General features: G+C 33.8%; 1 protein-coding gene across 3 annotated transcripts; it reads left to right on the top strand.

Moving 5' to 3' along the window:
• Positions 1–1,307: 1,307 nt before the first annotated feature.
• On the top strand, positions 1,308–12,824 carry LOC126715493 (CDT1-like protein b). Of its 3 annotated transcripts, none has more exons than XM_050416114.1 (9): positions 1,308–1,469; positions 2,010–2,168; positions 2,276–2,395; positions 3,982–4,207; positions 4,945–5,685; positions 7,472–7,670; positions 7,751–7,841; positions 12,151–12,215; positions 12,661–12,824. In XM_050416114.1, exons 2-8 carry the CDS (start codon positions 2,011–2,013, stop codon positions 12,203–12,205), a joined length of 1,590 nt encoding a protein of 529 aa, XP_050272071.1. In that variant the 5' UTR covers positions 1,308–1,469; position 2,010; the 3' UTR covers positions 12,206–12,215; positions 12,661–12,824. The 3 variants fall into 3 exon arrangements, with proteins under 3 accessions (XP_050272071.1, XP_050272070.1, XP_050272069.1); XM_050416113.1 differs by lacking the exon at positions 12,661–12,824 and adding an exon at positions 12,466–12,623; XM_050416112.1 differs by lacking the exon at positions 12,661–12,824 and having other exon boundaries at positions 12,151–12,438.
• The last annotated feature ends 727 nt before the right edge of the window (positions 12,825–13,551 follow it).

The raw sequence follows: 13,551 nt of genomic DNA, 5'->3' as shown, positions 1-13,551 counted from the left end.
AGAGGCCATGCCCATGTACATCTCTATGTCTCACTCATTTTTCTTTCTCGCTCTTCTCTCCTTGTTTTTTTTCGCACTCTGCGACTTTGTCTCGTCTCTTTTCTCTTGAGAGTAAAAACGGTGAGTTTTGATGATAAAGAAACTAATACCAGACGGTTCATATTGCTCACCACTTGACTAAAACCAAAGTATTGTTTCAAGAAGTTAGTTATAACTTTAAAAAATGTCAAAAATACCCATAATCTAATTAAATAATCCTTATTCCTAAAAAATAAAAATTGCGTTAAAAACTTAAAATTGTAATTCAACAAAATTCAAAAACAAAAAACTACCAAATAAATTTTTTTCCTAAAAATTAGCACATTCTTTATTTAAATATATCTCATACACCTTTAATACATTTTTCCCTAAAAATTAGTACACACAAAACCCATCTGTTTACTCTTGTTCAAAATCCTAAATTTTAACTTCTTAAAAATCCCTTCCCGTGTAACCTCGTTAACAATAGACTTAATCTCTAGTAGCCTCATCACATGAGTTTCGCACATGCAATAAGACTATTCTTTTATTATTTTGACTTTAATGTAATTTTTCAATTCGAATTTATTTATTGTTAGTGAGATTACAAAGGAATGAACTTTTAAAAAACTAAAATTTAGGATTTGAAAATAAATAAACAGCTAAGTTTAGTGTGTGCTAGTTTTTAGGAAAAAAAATGTATTAAACGTGCGTGAAATATATTTAAACAGAGAGTGTGCTAATTTTTAGAAAAAAAAAAAGTTCTCTGGTTTTTTTTTTAAATTATGTTGAATTAAAATTTTAACACTATTTTTTTTATAAAGAATAAGGAAGAGAGACGCTACGTCTACAATATTTTCACAACAAATTATAGGTGATTAATTGTTATTGACTTATTGGTTCAACCTGCCACTTATAATTTGTTGTGAAAATATTGTGGACATATTATTTCTCTTAAATATCTCAATTTTGATACATTTGTTTTCCTAAAAACTCGCACACACTAAACTTAGCAGTTTACTTAATTTCAAATCCTAAATTTTAGTTCTTTAAAAATTCATTCCTCTATAATCTCACTAACAATAAATAAATTTAAATTAAAAAATTACATTAAATTCAAAATAAAAAAAGAATCTTGTAAGATGCTCAAAGCACGTGTAATAAGGCTAATTAAATTTAAAATTACGAGATTAAACTCAAAAAAAAAAAAAAAAAAAAAGATACTCATCCCACACGCATGTAATAAGTTCCACCCGTGCAATGAAGTTGGTATGTATCAGTAGATATCAGGCATCTATATATAAATTTGAAATATTTTCCCCCTCGCCTGCGCTGCAGCTGCTTCCAAAAGTTCTAACTTTTCCACCTCCCTCCTCCCCAGCTTCAACCTCTAAAAATAAGAATTCCTTTTTGGGGTTTCAGTTTTCAATTCAACCCAGGAGTTTCAACAGGTTCAGATCACTCTCTCTCTCTCTCTCTCTCTCTCACACACACACACACACACATTTTGGATATATCAGATTGATTGTGTTTGGGTGCGCGGGGCGGGGGTTTACTACTTCTTCTTTGTATCGAAAACTAATCTTGGTAAATTTGGTTGGGCTTATTTTGTAGAAAAAAAACTTGTTCGATAGAATGAAAATCTATTTATTTTTCTAGGGTTTCTTTCAACTTTTTTCCTTAATAGGGTGCTCTAATTTGATTCTTGTTTGCCTAATACCCCAGATTCTTGTTGATTATTACGGTGTGAGTTGAGTTATTCTCATTGTTTATTAAATAAAATTAATGTAGGGCTAGTGCTATAAGCAAAATAAAAAAATTGCTCTGAATTTTTCTTTTTTGATATGTAAAAATTGCTTTGAACTTAATGAAACTAAGCAAATAATTTTTGTAGAACTGGGTTGTGATTTGCTTTATCTTTCACCTTTCTTATTGCCTCCTCTAATCTTGTCTCTGCCACTTAATTTATATGTATGTATTACTGTTAAAAGAATGGATCAAAGTACATGTCCAGAAAATTCAACTGCTGTGCAAAAGCTAGGAATTATTCCAAACCAGAATTTGGAACTTAAGCCGGCATGTCAGACGCCAGAGAAGACTAATGAGCCTTCACACAAAATCGAGGAGGGAGAAGTAAAACTTCCAGACAAGTGGGCACCTTAATTTCAATGGATGCATGTCTTTATTTTCTTTTATTGTTTTAAAGATTTTTTTTTTTTTTTGGTTCTAATATTTGGGATCTTTCCTCAATTTTCAGCTATAAGAACATATCGGAGTTCTTCAATCATATGATTTGTTCATTTAGGTTGCTCACTCTGTGTAAAAAATTGCCTACTTTCCAAAATGTCTCTGCTCAGGTGGAAGTTCTTACTAAAAGGTAATTAATTTACAACCTTGTTACGTTGATATGTAAGTTTTGGGCCCCGGAGGACGGGGATGGGGATTTGAACTAGTGACTTCTGCTTCATGAGGTGTGGTAATCTAAACCACAATGGATTGATGACCCCTTACATGAGTGAGATAGAGTAAAACTATAAATGAGATGATTGGTTTTGTGTGTGGAGTCTTACTGGAGTCTTATTAGTAGCATTTCAATTTTAGATTTCACAGAATCGCTTCATTCTTGTGCATAATTATTTTGTAATTCTTTTAGGTTACTTTGTGTTTATCATTGTGAACATAAAGTAGTCTTTTCTCCTAATAAAGCATCTTTACTTATATATATATATATATATATATAATTTCATATGCATTTTTGTTTTGTCATATTGAAGATGGATATCAACATTTTTCTCAATTTATTCTTCTAGAATTAGTTATATGTTGGATCTAAATGTGGTTAGAGCTATTTAAGTCGTATATATGTGTACATGGCCCCCCTAATGCTAGTGTAATGAGATTAGGCCCTGAAGGGTGGAATGTACTTTGGATTTTCTCTTAAGTAAAATGATTCACATTTCTGTTCCTGTAGTATCTGATTCCTTATTTTTATTACAGAAAATTAGAGGGAAGATTCATTACTTAACGGATCATTTAACTTATTGGGCCAGATCATTTCTGTTGTCTGCCAACTTTAGCGTAAAGAGTGAGTCCCTAAAGGGCCAAGAGGGTCTATTATACATTTTCCCTACATTAAAATAGTTAATAGTTCTGGTTTCTAGCATCTTAAAGGAACATTTTATGGTTACCTATATTTTTATGTAAAAAAGGAGTACTTGAAAGGATCATGGTGGCATGGCTGCTTGTTCCTATATCTCAAGATGATGAGGGAAAATTCTTAAAAATTGTGAATGCTTAAGATTATTTAATAGAAAATATCCTAAATATAGTAGAGTCAAATTCATTATTTGATTCATTTGTCCATGTTTATGTATGTGCATTTATTGCCTAATGCAAACAGATGAAGGCGGAAGGCACTGCAATCTCATGTCCATTGAGCACTAAAAATGAGGTTTATATGAAATAGATAAAAGACAAAATGAGGTTCCCTCACTTATTAGAAGAAAATGCTTTTTAATTATAAAGTGTGAAATATAAGTTTTTTTATTATGAAATATTAAATATATCATTTATCCATCCACACGTTTGGAACCCGATTTAAGGGCTATTTTCACAAAGGAGGATGTTATGCTTGCCTCGTAAACGGTTTTGTCATCTTGACTAGCCAGTAAAGATGTATTATTCCAAGCTTATAAGAATATATCAGGTTCACTCTGAAAGTTTCTTGTACATCACCAGAACCAATAATATGTTATTGCTGTATTTTTTTGTCATTTAGAATAGGCTTGTGGTTTTAAACTTGGGAGTGTTGTTTATGCTGTTCCTAAGCACAGATAACCCTCAGAGTTGTACTTTTTGCAAGGAAATCTGTGTAGCAATTAGTTTCCTGATCTCATTTAATGTTTTTATCATTTAGTTTATACCTTTCTTTGATGAATAAAACTTTTACTGTTTCCTTTTCAGAAAATTCACGTACAGCCATCTTGCTCAGATAAAATATATACTTCCTGAAGCCATTCAGATAGAAAAGATTCTTGTGCATGACAAGAAAACCTTATGCATGAAGCCTGACATGAAGATCTCTTTGCTATTTGATGTTATAGAAGGTCACTGTGAACAATCTGATTTTTTTGCCCTGCATCAACTTTTTGCTTCTAGGCTTATTAGTTTCTTTACCAAGCAACCTAAGGTATTGCTCTGACTCTATATTCTAGATTAGTATTGATGTTTGTCATGCTGATAATACTAGAGGTTTGAAATGAGAATCTAAGAACAAGTTGACAGATTGCTGCTACTTCTTTTTTGGGACTAATATAATTTCTGGGGAATTAAGTTAGTTGATATGACTTTTCTGGCGGATGGTAATTGGATTGTACAAAATGGAAGATGTGAAAGTGCACTAATATATAGGTGACAGGCAGGCTGAAAAAATAAGTTCACCACATATAAACGTATCTTTTATGGTTGAGTAATTATTAAATAACTGTGCTGTTGTATCTAGTTTTTGAAATTAACCCTATTGTGGTTTTGTTTAAGGGTTTCGGGATCAACTTGAGAAGCTTGTCCAAGATATATGATTTTGTAGTGTGTAGTAATTTAAGTGATATATACACTACATATAGGCATATCTTTCATGGCTAAGTAATGATTAAATGATTGTGTTATATAACAAATGTTTGAAATCAGTTTAATTAAGTTGTCCTTAGTATTGTAGTTCTGTTCAATGCGTCAAGATTAACTCTCTGCATGTTTGCTTTTGTTAGCTTATCAATACATTTTTGAGACTTTGTTCCATGTTTGTTTTTGATTATTTTATCCAATTTATATTAAAATATACATAATAGAGTGTGTAGCAGTTCATATTGCATTTAAATGCTCAAAGAAATGAGCTGACTTTTTTTTTTTGGTGGGGGGGGGGGGGGGAAGGCTTGTGATGTTCCAGAGGCCATGTTGCCAGAACCTTTTAGCAAAAGAAAACAGACCTTAAGTCCAGAGCAATTGATTGCAGATTCTGTAATAGAATCTCAATCAACTTCCATTGAATGTGAGCTGTTGTCAGAAAACTTTGATCCATATCCATCTTTAAGCAGACACTTCTCTCAGAAGGCTGTTGGTGCTGAAACAGAAAAAACTCAGCTCTTAGAATCTCCAATAACTCTGTTGTCTGCCAGATCTGATAATTTGATTAACCAAGATAGTACAAGTGTGCAGGAGATGGAAAATTCTGGATTATGTTCCAAATCTGACGGTGTAACTAACCCAAATATCAGAGGTGGGCAACAGAAGGAATCTCATAGTACCAGCTCCATATCAACCATTTTCAACTCCCCTGCACAGCAGACGAACCCTTTAAGTACTCCTCTTGTCAAACTTGCCTCATCTGATGATCCCTTGATTCTAGAAACGCCTGCACAGTTGACGCCAAAGATATCAATGCCTAGTTGTGAGGACAAGCTTAAGACCAGTACCAGCCAAAAGTTGACATTATGTAATAAGCCTGCAAAAAGGGTTCTAGACTTCTCGCAATTGGAAGGTGAAAAGACTGCATTTGATTCCATTGTGGATGAGTCAGGCTGCAACAATGTTGTAATTGATAACATTCATCATACTACAGAAGTAACATTCAAGGGTGCAAATGCCACATGTTCTCCGCCACTGCTGCAAGAGGTACGCTTCTCTCCAACCCTGAAACTTGTCGTTCATGATCTGCTTGAATTTTCTATTTCATAATCTGTGAACCATATTGTTTTTCCCATATCTCAATGGTGGAATGTGGTGTCTTTGACTCATTCAATCTCTTATCTCTTGATAGAAAGTAACTGGTTCTAGGTTCATAATAAATGGACTGAGATATAGTGAGTGACAAAACTAAGTGTGGGGATATAGTGAGTGACAAAACTAAGTGTGGGATATAGTGAGTGACAAAACTAAGTGTTTTAGTTGGGATAGGTAATGGTATGCTTTCCCAATTTAATGGCTACTTCTGGACATGGTAAATCATGATTTTTGTACAGTGTCTAATTATGTAGAAAAATCACTAGTTTACTTGAAGAAAACTTATCTATTGGGTGCAACTTAAAATATTCTGGGCAGTGCGGGTTTAATATGGTCATAGTCTTAGTAATAACTATAAATATCTAATCAATTTTATTTAATTAGATGGTCCAAAGCTAAGAGGTGTTTCAGATCTGTGCGGAATTGATTTTGAACTTCAATAACCTAATTTTATGATTTTAGAAAAAGATTGGTTTATCTAAATAACATATTCAATTCTTTTTGTATAATCCTAAAGCCTCTGGATAGACTTAAGAATTTTTGGTAAGAATAACTTCTAGTCTTATGCTGTCAATTGAACTTATGGTCCTAAAAAACACATGTAAGGTTTCAGTCAATTAGTTAACAGAAAACAAACTAAAGGGAAAATCAGGGACATAAAGAGTACTATTATCAATTGATCCCACTATTTTTTAAGAGTACTGTAGAAATCAGGCAATTGTTTCCAAACTGTTTGTCCGTCTGGCAAGTTTGCTTTTGTTTCCAGCTTTTTGCTTTTTGTCTCCCATTTTTCCAAATAAACAACAAAACTAGCTTTTTTATTTGATAATAAGCTAACTTTTATCTTTTTGTCTCACCTTTAGCAAGTTACCTAAAGCTATGAGATACTGTACTCACCTTAGCTGTGAAACTTTTCTCGTAAATCTCATAAACCTGTGAAACATTACTCTGTTGCAAAAAAGATTCTACAACAGACTTCCAAATTCTTATCAGAGTAATAAAATTCAACTGTAGTGGTGATGTGGGGTTTTATACTATGCTATAACCATCTTATATATCAATTAATTTTTCCCACGCAGAAGAACTTTCACAGCACGTGCCCAAGCTAAATAATTTAAACCATTCAACTTCTTCGAGGTAATCGATTTAGGTATATTATTTAATCAAAGATTTTTTGTCCTCAGCCAGGACAAAGATTTCTCTTCAGTCATATGGAACTCAAACAACTTAAAATATGACAAAAACCCAAGTCACATGTAGTAATACACGCCGATCAAACCAAAACAATAATCAGATTCAACCAATGAGCCACCAACAGCATACTTCTATCATCTTACAATGATCTCTGGATTGTGTTAGTGCGTTTTATGGTTGGATTGGGGCTCTAATACTAAGGTGGTGTAAAATATGAAAGATTAAGGTTAAGAGAGAAGAATGATACAGAGAGAGACATAAAGAGTAGAAAAAAAGGTGTTGGGTTTGATCAATTAGTCCCTCACCTTTGCACTTATTTATATTGGAGTTATATGACAAGATTACCAGAATGCCTAGACGCTAATATAAGATAACAAGTTAATATAAACTTAAACATGAGTAACTCTTATAATAATGAATAATTCTCTCTCTTCTACTATTTTTTTTATCCTGTACTTTCAACTAAAGAGTTTTCCTATTATAGGTCAAGAGCCTTGGATTTCTTGATGAGGTTTGTGAGAAGAGTATAGCAGGTGTAACAGCGGTCCAGCAGATGTCTTCTTCCTTGCCTGACCTAGTTGCTCTGATTTACCAAATATTCAAGTCAGTCAACTGCTGTGCAATAACAAAAGAGGAGCTTGTGCACAAGATAATAATGAATAGTTTTGATATTGTTGAGAGAGGTATGTACAATGGTGCTCCAGTAGTAGAGGATTTTATTTCAAAAATTGATTATTGATGAAATTTCTTGTCTTCTTTTCAGGAGAAGTTGAAGAACAGATTGGACTTCTTGAAAATCTGGTTCCAGATTGGATCTACAGGAAGTTAACACCTGGTGGCGATATCATGTACAAGTGGGTTAGCATATTTCTCTTTTATAACATGTTTTTGTGATGAGAACGTAGCACCTGAATATTGGTGTGACATAGGTCTTAGGACATGAAAAGATAAATGAGTATTTTTCATTAGATTGACAAAGCCAACTTAAGAGATCCATAACTTAATGTAGGGCTGTAAACTGGTGGAAAGAAGTTCCAATTCTTATTAGTAAATTACAATTTGATTGTTCTATAAACTAGGCTTTCCAATGTAATTTCCTTCCCATTAAGTTTGATTATAATCAGATCAAACTTGAACCTAAGCAGATTCATTTGCAAAAGATGAGTCTAATTACATTGATCACTCATATATAAAATATGTGTTTTACTTTATATATCTTTTGTTAATTTAACCTTTGGGGGAGATCTAATGATGTTTTTAAATTCTCACTTGTTGCGTGGGAGAAAGTTGTGTGGCCCGTGGAGGTAGGTGGCTTGGGGATCCGGAAGATTGGGCTATTTAACCAAGCTTTGCTTGGGAAGTGGCTATGGCGATTTGGGAATGAGGTCACACATTTATGGAGGCAAGTTATAGCTTCCAAATATGGGGAGGCCAGTGGGGGATGGTGTACTAGAGTTGTTAGAGGGACGCATGGATGTGGTATGTGGAAGAACATTAGGAAGGGGGTTGAGAGCTTTTTTGGTCATGTGTTGTATGCAGCAGGTGAGGGTTTTCGTATCAGATTTTGGTATGACCCTTGGAGTAGCCCTACTGCCCTGAAAGATTTATATCCGGCTATGTTTGCTATTGCTATGGATAAGTCAGCTATGATTTCTGATATGGTTGACTATGCACCGGATGGGGGTGGTAGAAGTTGGAACTTACGTTTCCGTCGTGCTTTTCAGGATTGGGAGACAGGGATCTTTTATGATTTTTTTGCGCATATCTCATCCAAGCTACCTAGAGGGAGTGATGACACCATGATATGGCAATTGAATCGTAGTGGTGTTTTTGATGTGCGCTCTTTCTATTTCTCATTGCTAGCAGCCCCGTTGGTGTCTTTTCCTTGGAAGAGCATATGGTGTGTTAAGGTCCCTAAAAGGGTGGCTTTCTTTTTATGTACAGCTGCTAGGGGTGGGATTCTTACTATAGACAACCTTGTTAAGAAGCATTTACCTCTTGTTAATTGGTGCTGCCTTTGTCGATGTGAAGAGGAAACTATGGATCACTTATTGATCCATTGTAAGTATGCTCATACCTTGTGGAGTGAAGTCCTTTGTTTGTTTGGCGTTCAGTGGGTGATGCCGAAGAACGTTGTTTTTCTTCTCTCTGCATGGTGGAATTGGTTAGGGAGTCACACTTCAAATGTGTGGAATATGGTTCCAGCGTGTCTTATGTGGTTAATTTGGAAGGAGCGCAATGCCCAAACTTTTGAGGATATTGAGAGACTTGTAGATTGTGTGAAGTCTTTGCTGCTTAGGACTTTGTTTGAGTGGTCTCGTATTTGGGGGTTTACGCATTGTCATTCTTTGTTTGATTTTCTTAATTCTGCTAGTCTTTCTTTTTGATTGGTTTGTATTTTTTTTTCAGTGCAATGAGTTTACTATCGTAAATCCATTGTACTTCTATTATCAATAAATTTGTTATTACCTATCAAAAAAAAAGTTAATTTAACAGGCCATATGTCATAAATTATAAACCTGATATAATGCCTTATTGGTGTTCTTGTTTGAACTTGGATTGACTCTGGGACTTATACTTGATTTTGTAATTTAATTTGTTCATTTGGATTTGGGGGGACTTGGATCAAAAGCTAAAATCTTCTCACAAAAGGTATTATGATTGGTTGGTAATTCTCTAAAAAAGGTATTAAAGGCAAGTACATGAGGAAAAACCTTTTTCTGGAAAAGTCGTTCAGGTAGTCTTGGTGGAAGCCTTTTTCTTGCAGCAAATGCGGTGCGAGGAGCCTTGGCAAGCCTTTTTCCAGATTTTTTTTTCTATACATGAGATAAGAGCACATTGTTAGTGAGTAATATGGTTTTATTTGGGAGGCATGAAGCATTGGAACCTGATACACATGAAAGTTATTTAGGATTGGAAGTTGGAACTCTAGATGCTATCTTTTATTTTTAATATTATGTGTTTGAGTGTGACTTTGTGGATGATGTGATTTGTTAGAGACAAAGTAGGATTTTGCAATCTGGGATGAACTCAAAGTAAAAGGTGTTTTGGGTTCTGGAGAGGGTGGATTTCCTTGTAAGAGCATATATTGTGTTGCTGTTACTATGGAGGTCTGTTGAGGCAAAAGTTAAGGGTATGTGGTCAAAAGAGTGCTAAAAGGATACAATTTTTTTGAAAAAAGAAGAAGATAATTTCTTTGGAATCTTGTGAGGATTGGTGTTTTTATTTTTATTTAATTTTTTTAAATAATTGTAGAAGGATTTGTCTTTTGGAAGGTTATATGGATAATAACCTTTTCCATTGCAATGGCAAAGTTCTGTAGGAGTAAATTTTGTTGGAAGTCTGATGATTAATTCAACTGTGGAAGGAAGGGATTGTTTTGTTAATAAGAAGTTATATCTAGAAGAAGTTGTGAGATCTTATGTGAAGATCTCGTCCATACATGTGGAGATTACGGGTGGTTAGGCTGTTCTAGGGAGAAGTTTTTTGGGCTCTTAGAGATATGAATGGGGATAAAAGTTCATGTGTGAATGGAATTACTAAGGTTTTCTTTTAATGCTGCTGAAGAGGCCAAGGAAGATGTTATTAGGATTTTGCATGAATTTCATGAAGGTGGTTGCGGTGTACAACAGTACAAGTTATTGGTATATTGGCTAAGGTGTTAGCTAAGTAGGTAGTAAGGATGGTAGGTTAAAGGTGGTCTCTGGCCAGGAGTCTTTTAGCTCAATTGGTGGGCATCTCCTGGTATTTCCAAAGGAGACATCTAGGTTCAAATCACCTCAACACCCCCCCCCCCCCACCCCCCCCCCCCCCCCCCCCCTCCCTAACTACTGAATTATATATTTAAAAAAAAGGGTCGAAGTTGGTCTCTCTCAAAGGTAGACTAAGACATCTTGAGTTTAGTAACATAGCTAGCGAGCATTTGGATAGTAGGTCAAGATTCACCTTTTCAAGTTACACGTAGTGGACATAGAGGAGGCTGTGATTCAGGATGGAAACCAAGGATGCTGCATTACTTCTTCAATTCAGGAAGACTAATTTGTTTTGATATCGGAATTTTTTCCATTCAAGATATATTTTATCAGGCTAATGTGTGAAGTCCAATTAAAGAAAAATTTGTATGGTTTTAAACATCCAGTCATAGGTATTCTTGGTTAAATCTTTTTTTAAATTTGGGTTTTTATTTTACAAAATATGTTTAGTTTTTTATTCAGGGACAAAATTGTAGTTGCAACATCTCCTATGAATTAAGTGTATTTTGGTATTAGTATAGAATTATCTAAGAGATTAAAAATACCTTAGGTTTATTTGCTTTGTGTCTAAGTTAAAATTTTATTTCCTTGATTGCTAGTTTTTTTCGGAGTTCTATGGTTTCTTTATTCTTTATTTTCTACCACAACGAGGCTTTGACACATGAGTCATTTGGAATCATTTACATTGTGACATGGTTCCTAACACTATGTTTGGAAGGAGAGGAGAGTACAAGGAAAGGAGGGGATGGAGAGGAGAGTAAATGAGACTGGAGGGGAATGGTTACTCTTTCACCTTGTTTGGATGTTTTAAAAATTAAGTAACGAGAGGAGAGTAAATGAGACTGGAGAGGAATGGTTACCCCTTTCACCATATTTAGATGTTTAAAAATTAAGTAAGGGGAATGGGTATAGATATCCCTCACTTTTGTTTTGATTTTTTAAAAATTAAGTAAGGAGAGGAGAGGGGAGGGGAATTTCTTATAAATTGACAATTATGATCTTATCTTATTAATTTTAAAGAAATAAATATAATTTGACATATTAAGGGCAAAATTGACATTTTAAATATTTTTAATCCCTTCCACTCTACTTCCCTTCCTAATCTATCCAATTTAGGGGAATTCAAAATGAGAGTGTAGAAGTTAGAGCCCCTCCAAACCCCTTTCCCTCCCTTTAAAAACACCCAAACAAGTTTCATTAAACCCTTCTCCTTCCCCTCTACTACTCTCCGGGCTCTCTCTATCGAAGCAAACTGTAAAAAATTTAAACTTGTTTTGTCCTAGCAATGTGAATTGTTCTTCGCTTATTCCTTGTAATTTTTTTTTAGCTGAATCTTATTCCTTGTAATTTTTTCATGAAAGGAAAAGATGACCTTTGATTTTGCTGTTTTAACATCATTGTGTTCTTACAGCATCAAGAAAGTGCCAGATTTGGATTCAGTTCGGGCAAGGATTATTAGCATATGAAATGTCAGAGGTACACATTCCAATACAAATTCCTTTGACTTTTCTTTATTCCAGTGGTAATAGGATTTAAAAAAGAAAAAAATATATTAATTGATAGCTAAGTAGATGGTTGACATTATGAAATTTCGGTGAACTTTGACAGCTAATGCTAGTGTAATGAGATTAGGCCCTGAAGGGTGGAATGTACTTTGGATTATCTTTTAAGTAAAATGATTCACATTTCTGTTCCTGTAGTATCTGATTCCTTATCTTTATTACAGAAAATTAGAGGGAAGATTCATTACTTAACGGATCATTTAACTTATTGGGCCAGACCATTTTCTGTTGTCTGCCAACTTTAGTGTAAAGAGTGGGACCCTAATGGGTCTATTATACATTTTCCCTACATTATAATAGTTAATATTTCTGGTTTGTAGTATCTTAAAGGGGGTTACCTATATTTTTATGTTAAAAAGGAGTACTTTAAAGGATCATGGCCGGTATAGAGGTGCACCCACCTGGACCTGGGCATGTATCAAAGGAAGATTAAACCAGTGAGACCCGCATGCTTGGATAATGTTGCCCACGAATGACTGTCATGTGATCATGTCATCCTAAAAGATAAACTAGTTCTGATATATATTATATATATATATATATATATATATAAACCAAGCTCATAGGTTTGCTATACGTGTTTCAATCCAAAAACATAACAATTCGTCTGCCTAAATTTGTATCTACATTCTAGCTAATATTTTGTTTGGAGGTGGCGTAAATTTTTACTTTTATTTTTGATATTGTTTGTTATAATAAGAATTCTACAATACAAACCAACACTCTTCTAATCCGTCGTTTATTATAAAAAAAAAAAAAAAAGAAAAAAGAAAAAGAAAAAGAAGAGAGAGAGAGAGAAACAATTCTATTTTAAGTGCTCTACCTTCTTTTTTTTTCAAATTTAAAATATAATTTTTGCTATTTAACTAAAAGAAAGTTAAATGATAATAATCAATAGAAGACATGGATAAAAATAATAATTTAATGAATTGAAAAGATAATAATCAATAGATATCGATAAAATAATACTAATGAATTGAGGAAAAAAAAAATATTGAAAAACTGTCTCTACCTTTTTTCTTTTATTTTTATTTTTATTTTTATTTTTTATTTTTAAAATGTTTCCCGGTTAAAGACTTTTTTTTCTAGTACACGATTAAAGGTGTGGGGGGATGAATGTGAGCTCAAGATGAGAACCAAAAGCCCAATAGATTATTTTTTAAAGAAAATGGGCCTAGCCCAAGATAAATATGTGGATGAAATAGTTTTGGGAAACCTTCTACGCCCACTACCGTGGAAGTTCGAGCTAA

The sequence above is a fragment of the Quercus robur genome, chromosome 2, assembly GCF_932294415.1.
Source record: "Quercus robur chromosome 2, dhQueRobu3.1, whole genome shotgun sequence".
Lineage (NCBI taxonomy): Eukaryota > Viridiplantae > Streptophyta > Magnoliopsida > Fagales > Fagaceae > Quercus > Quercus robur.
This window is presented reverse-complemented; position numbering and strand designations above follow the sequence as displayed.

What these genes read in the sequence shown, in the direction of transcription:
- LOC126715493 (XM_050416114.1), top strand. Translation starts at nt 2,011, where the DNA reads ATGGATCAAAGTACATGTCCAGAAAATTCAACTGCTGTGCAAAAGCTA. An exon ending in GTGGAAGTTCTTACTAAAAG is followed by an intron (nt 2,396 to 3,981) that starts GTAATTAATTTA and finishes TTTCCTTTTCAG; the next exon opens with AAAATTCACGTACAGCCATC. An exon ending in TCTTTACCAAGCAACCTAAG is followed by an intron (nt 4,208 to 4,944) that starts GTATTGCTCTGA and finishes GGGGGGGGGAAG; the next exon opens with GCTTGTGATGTTCCAGAGGC.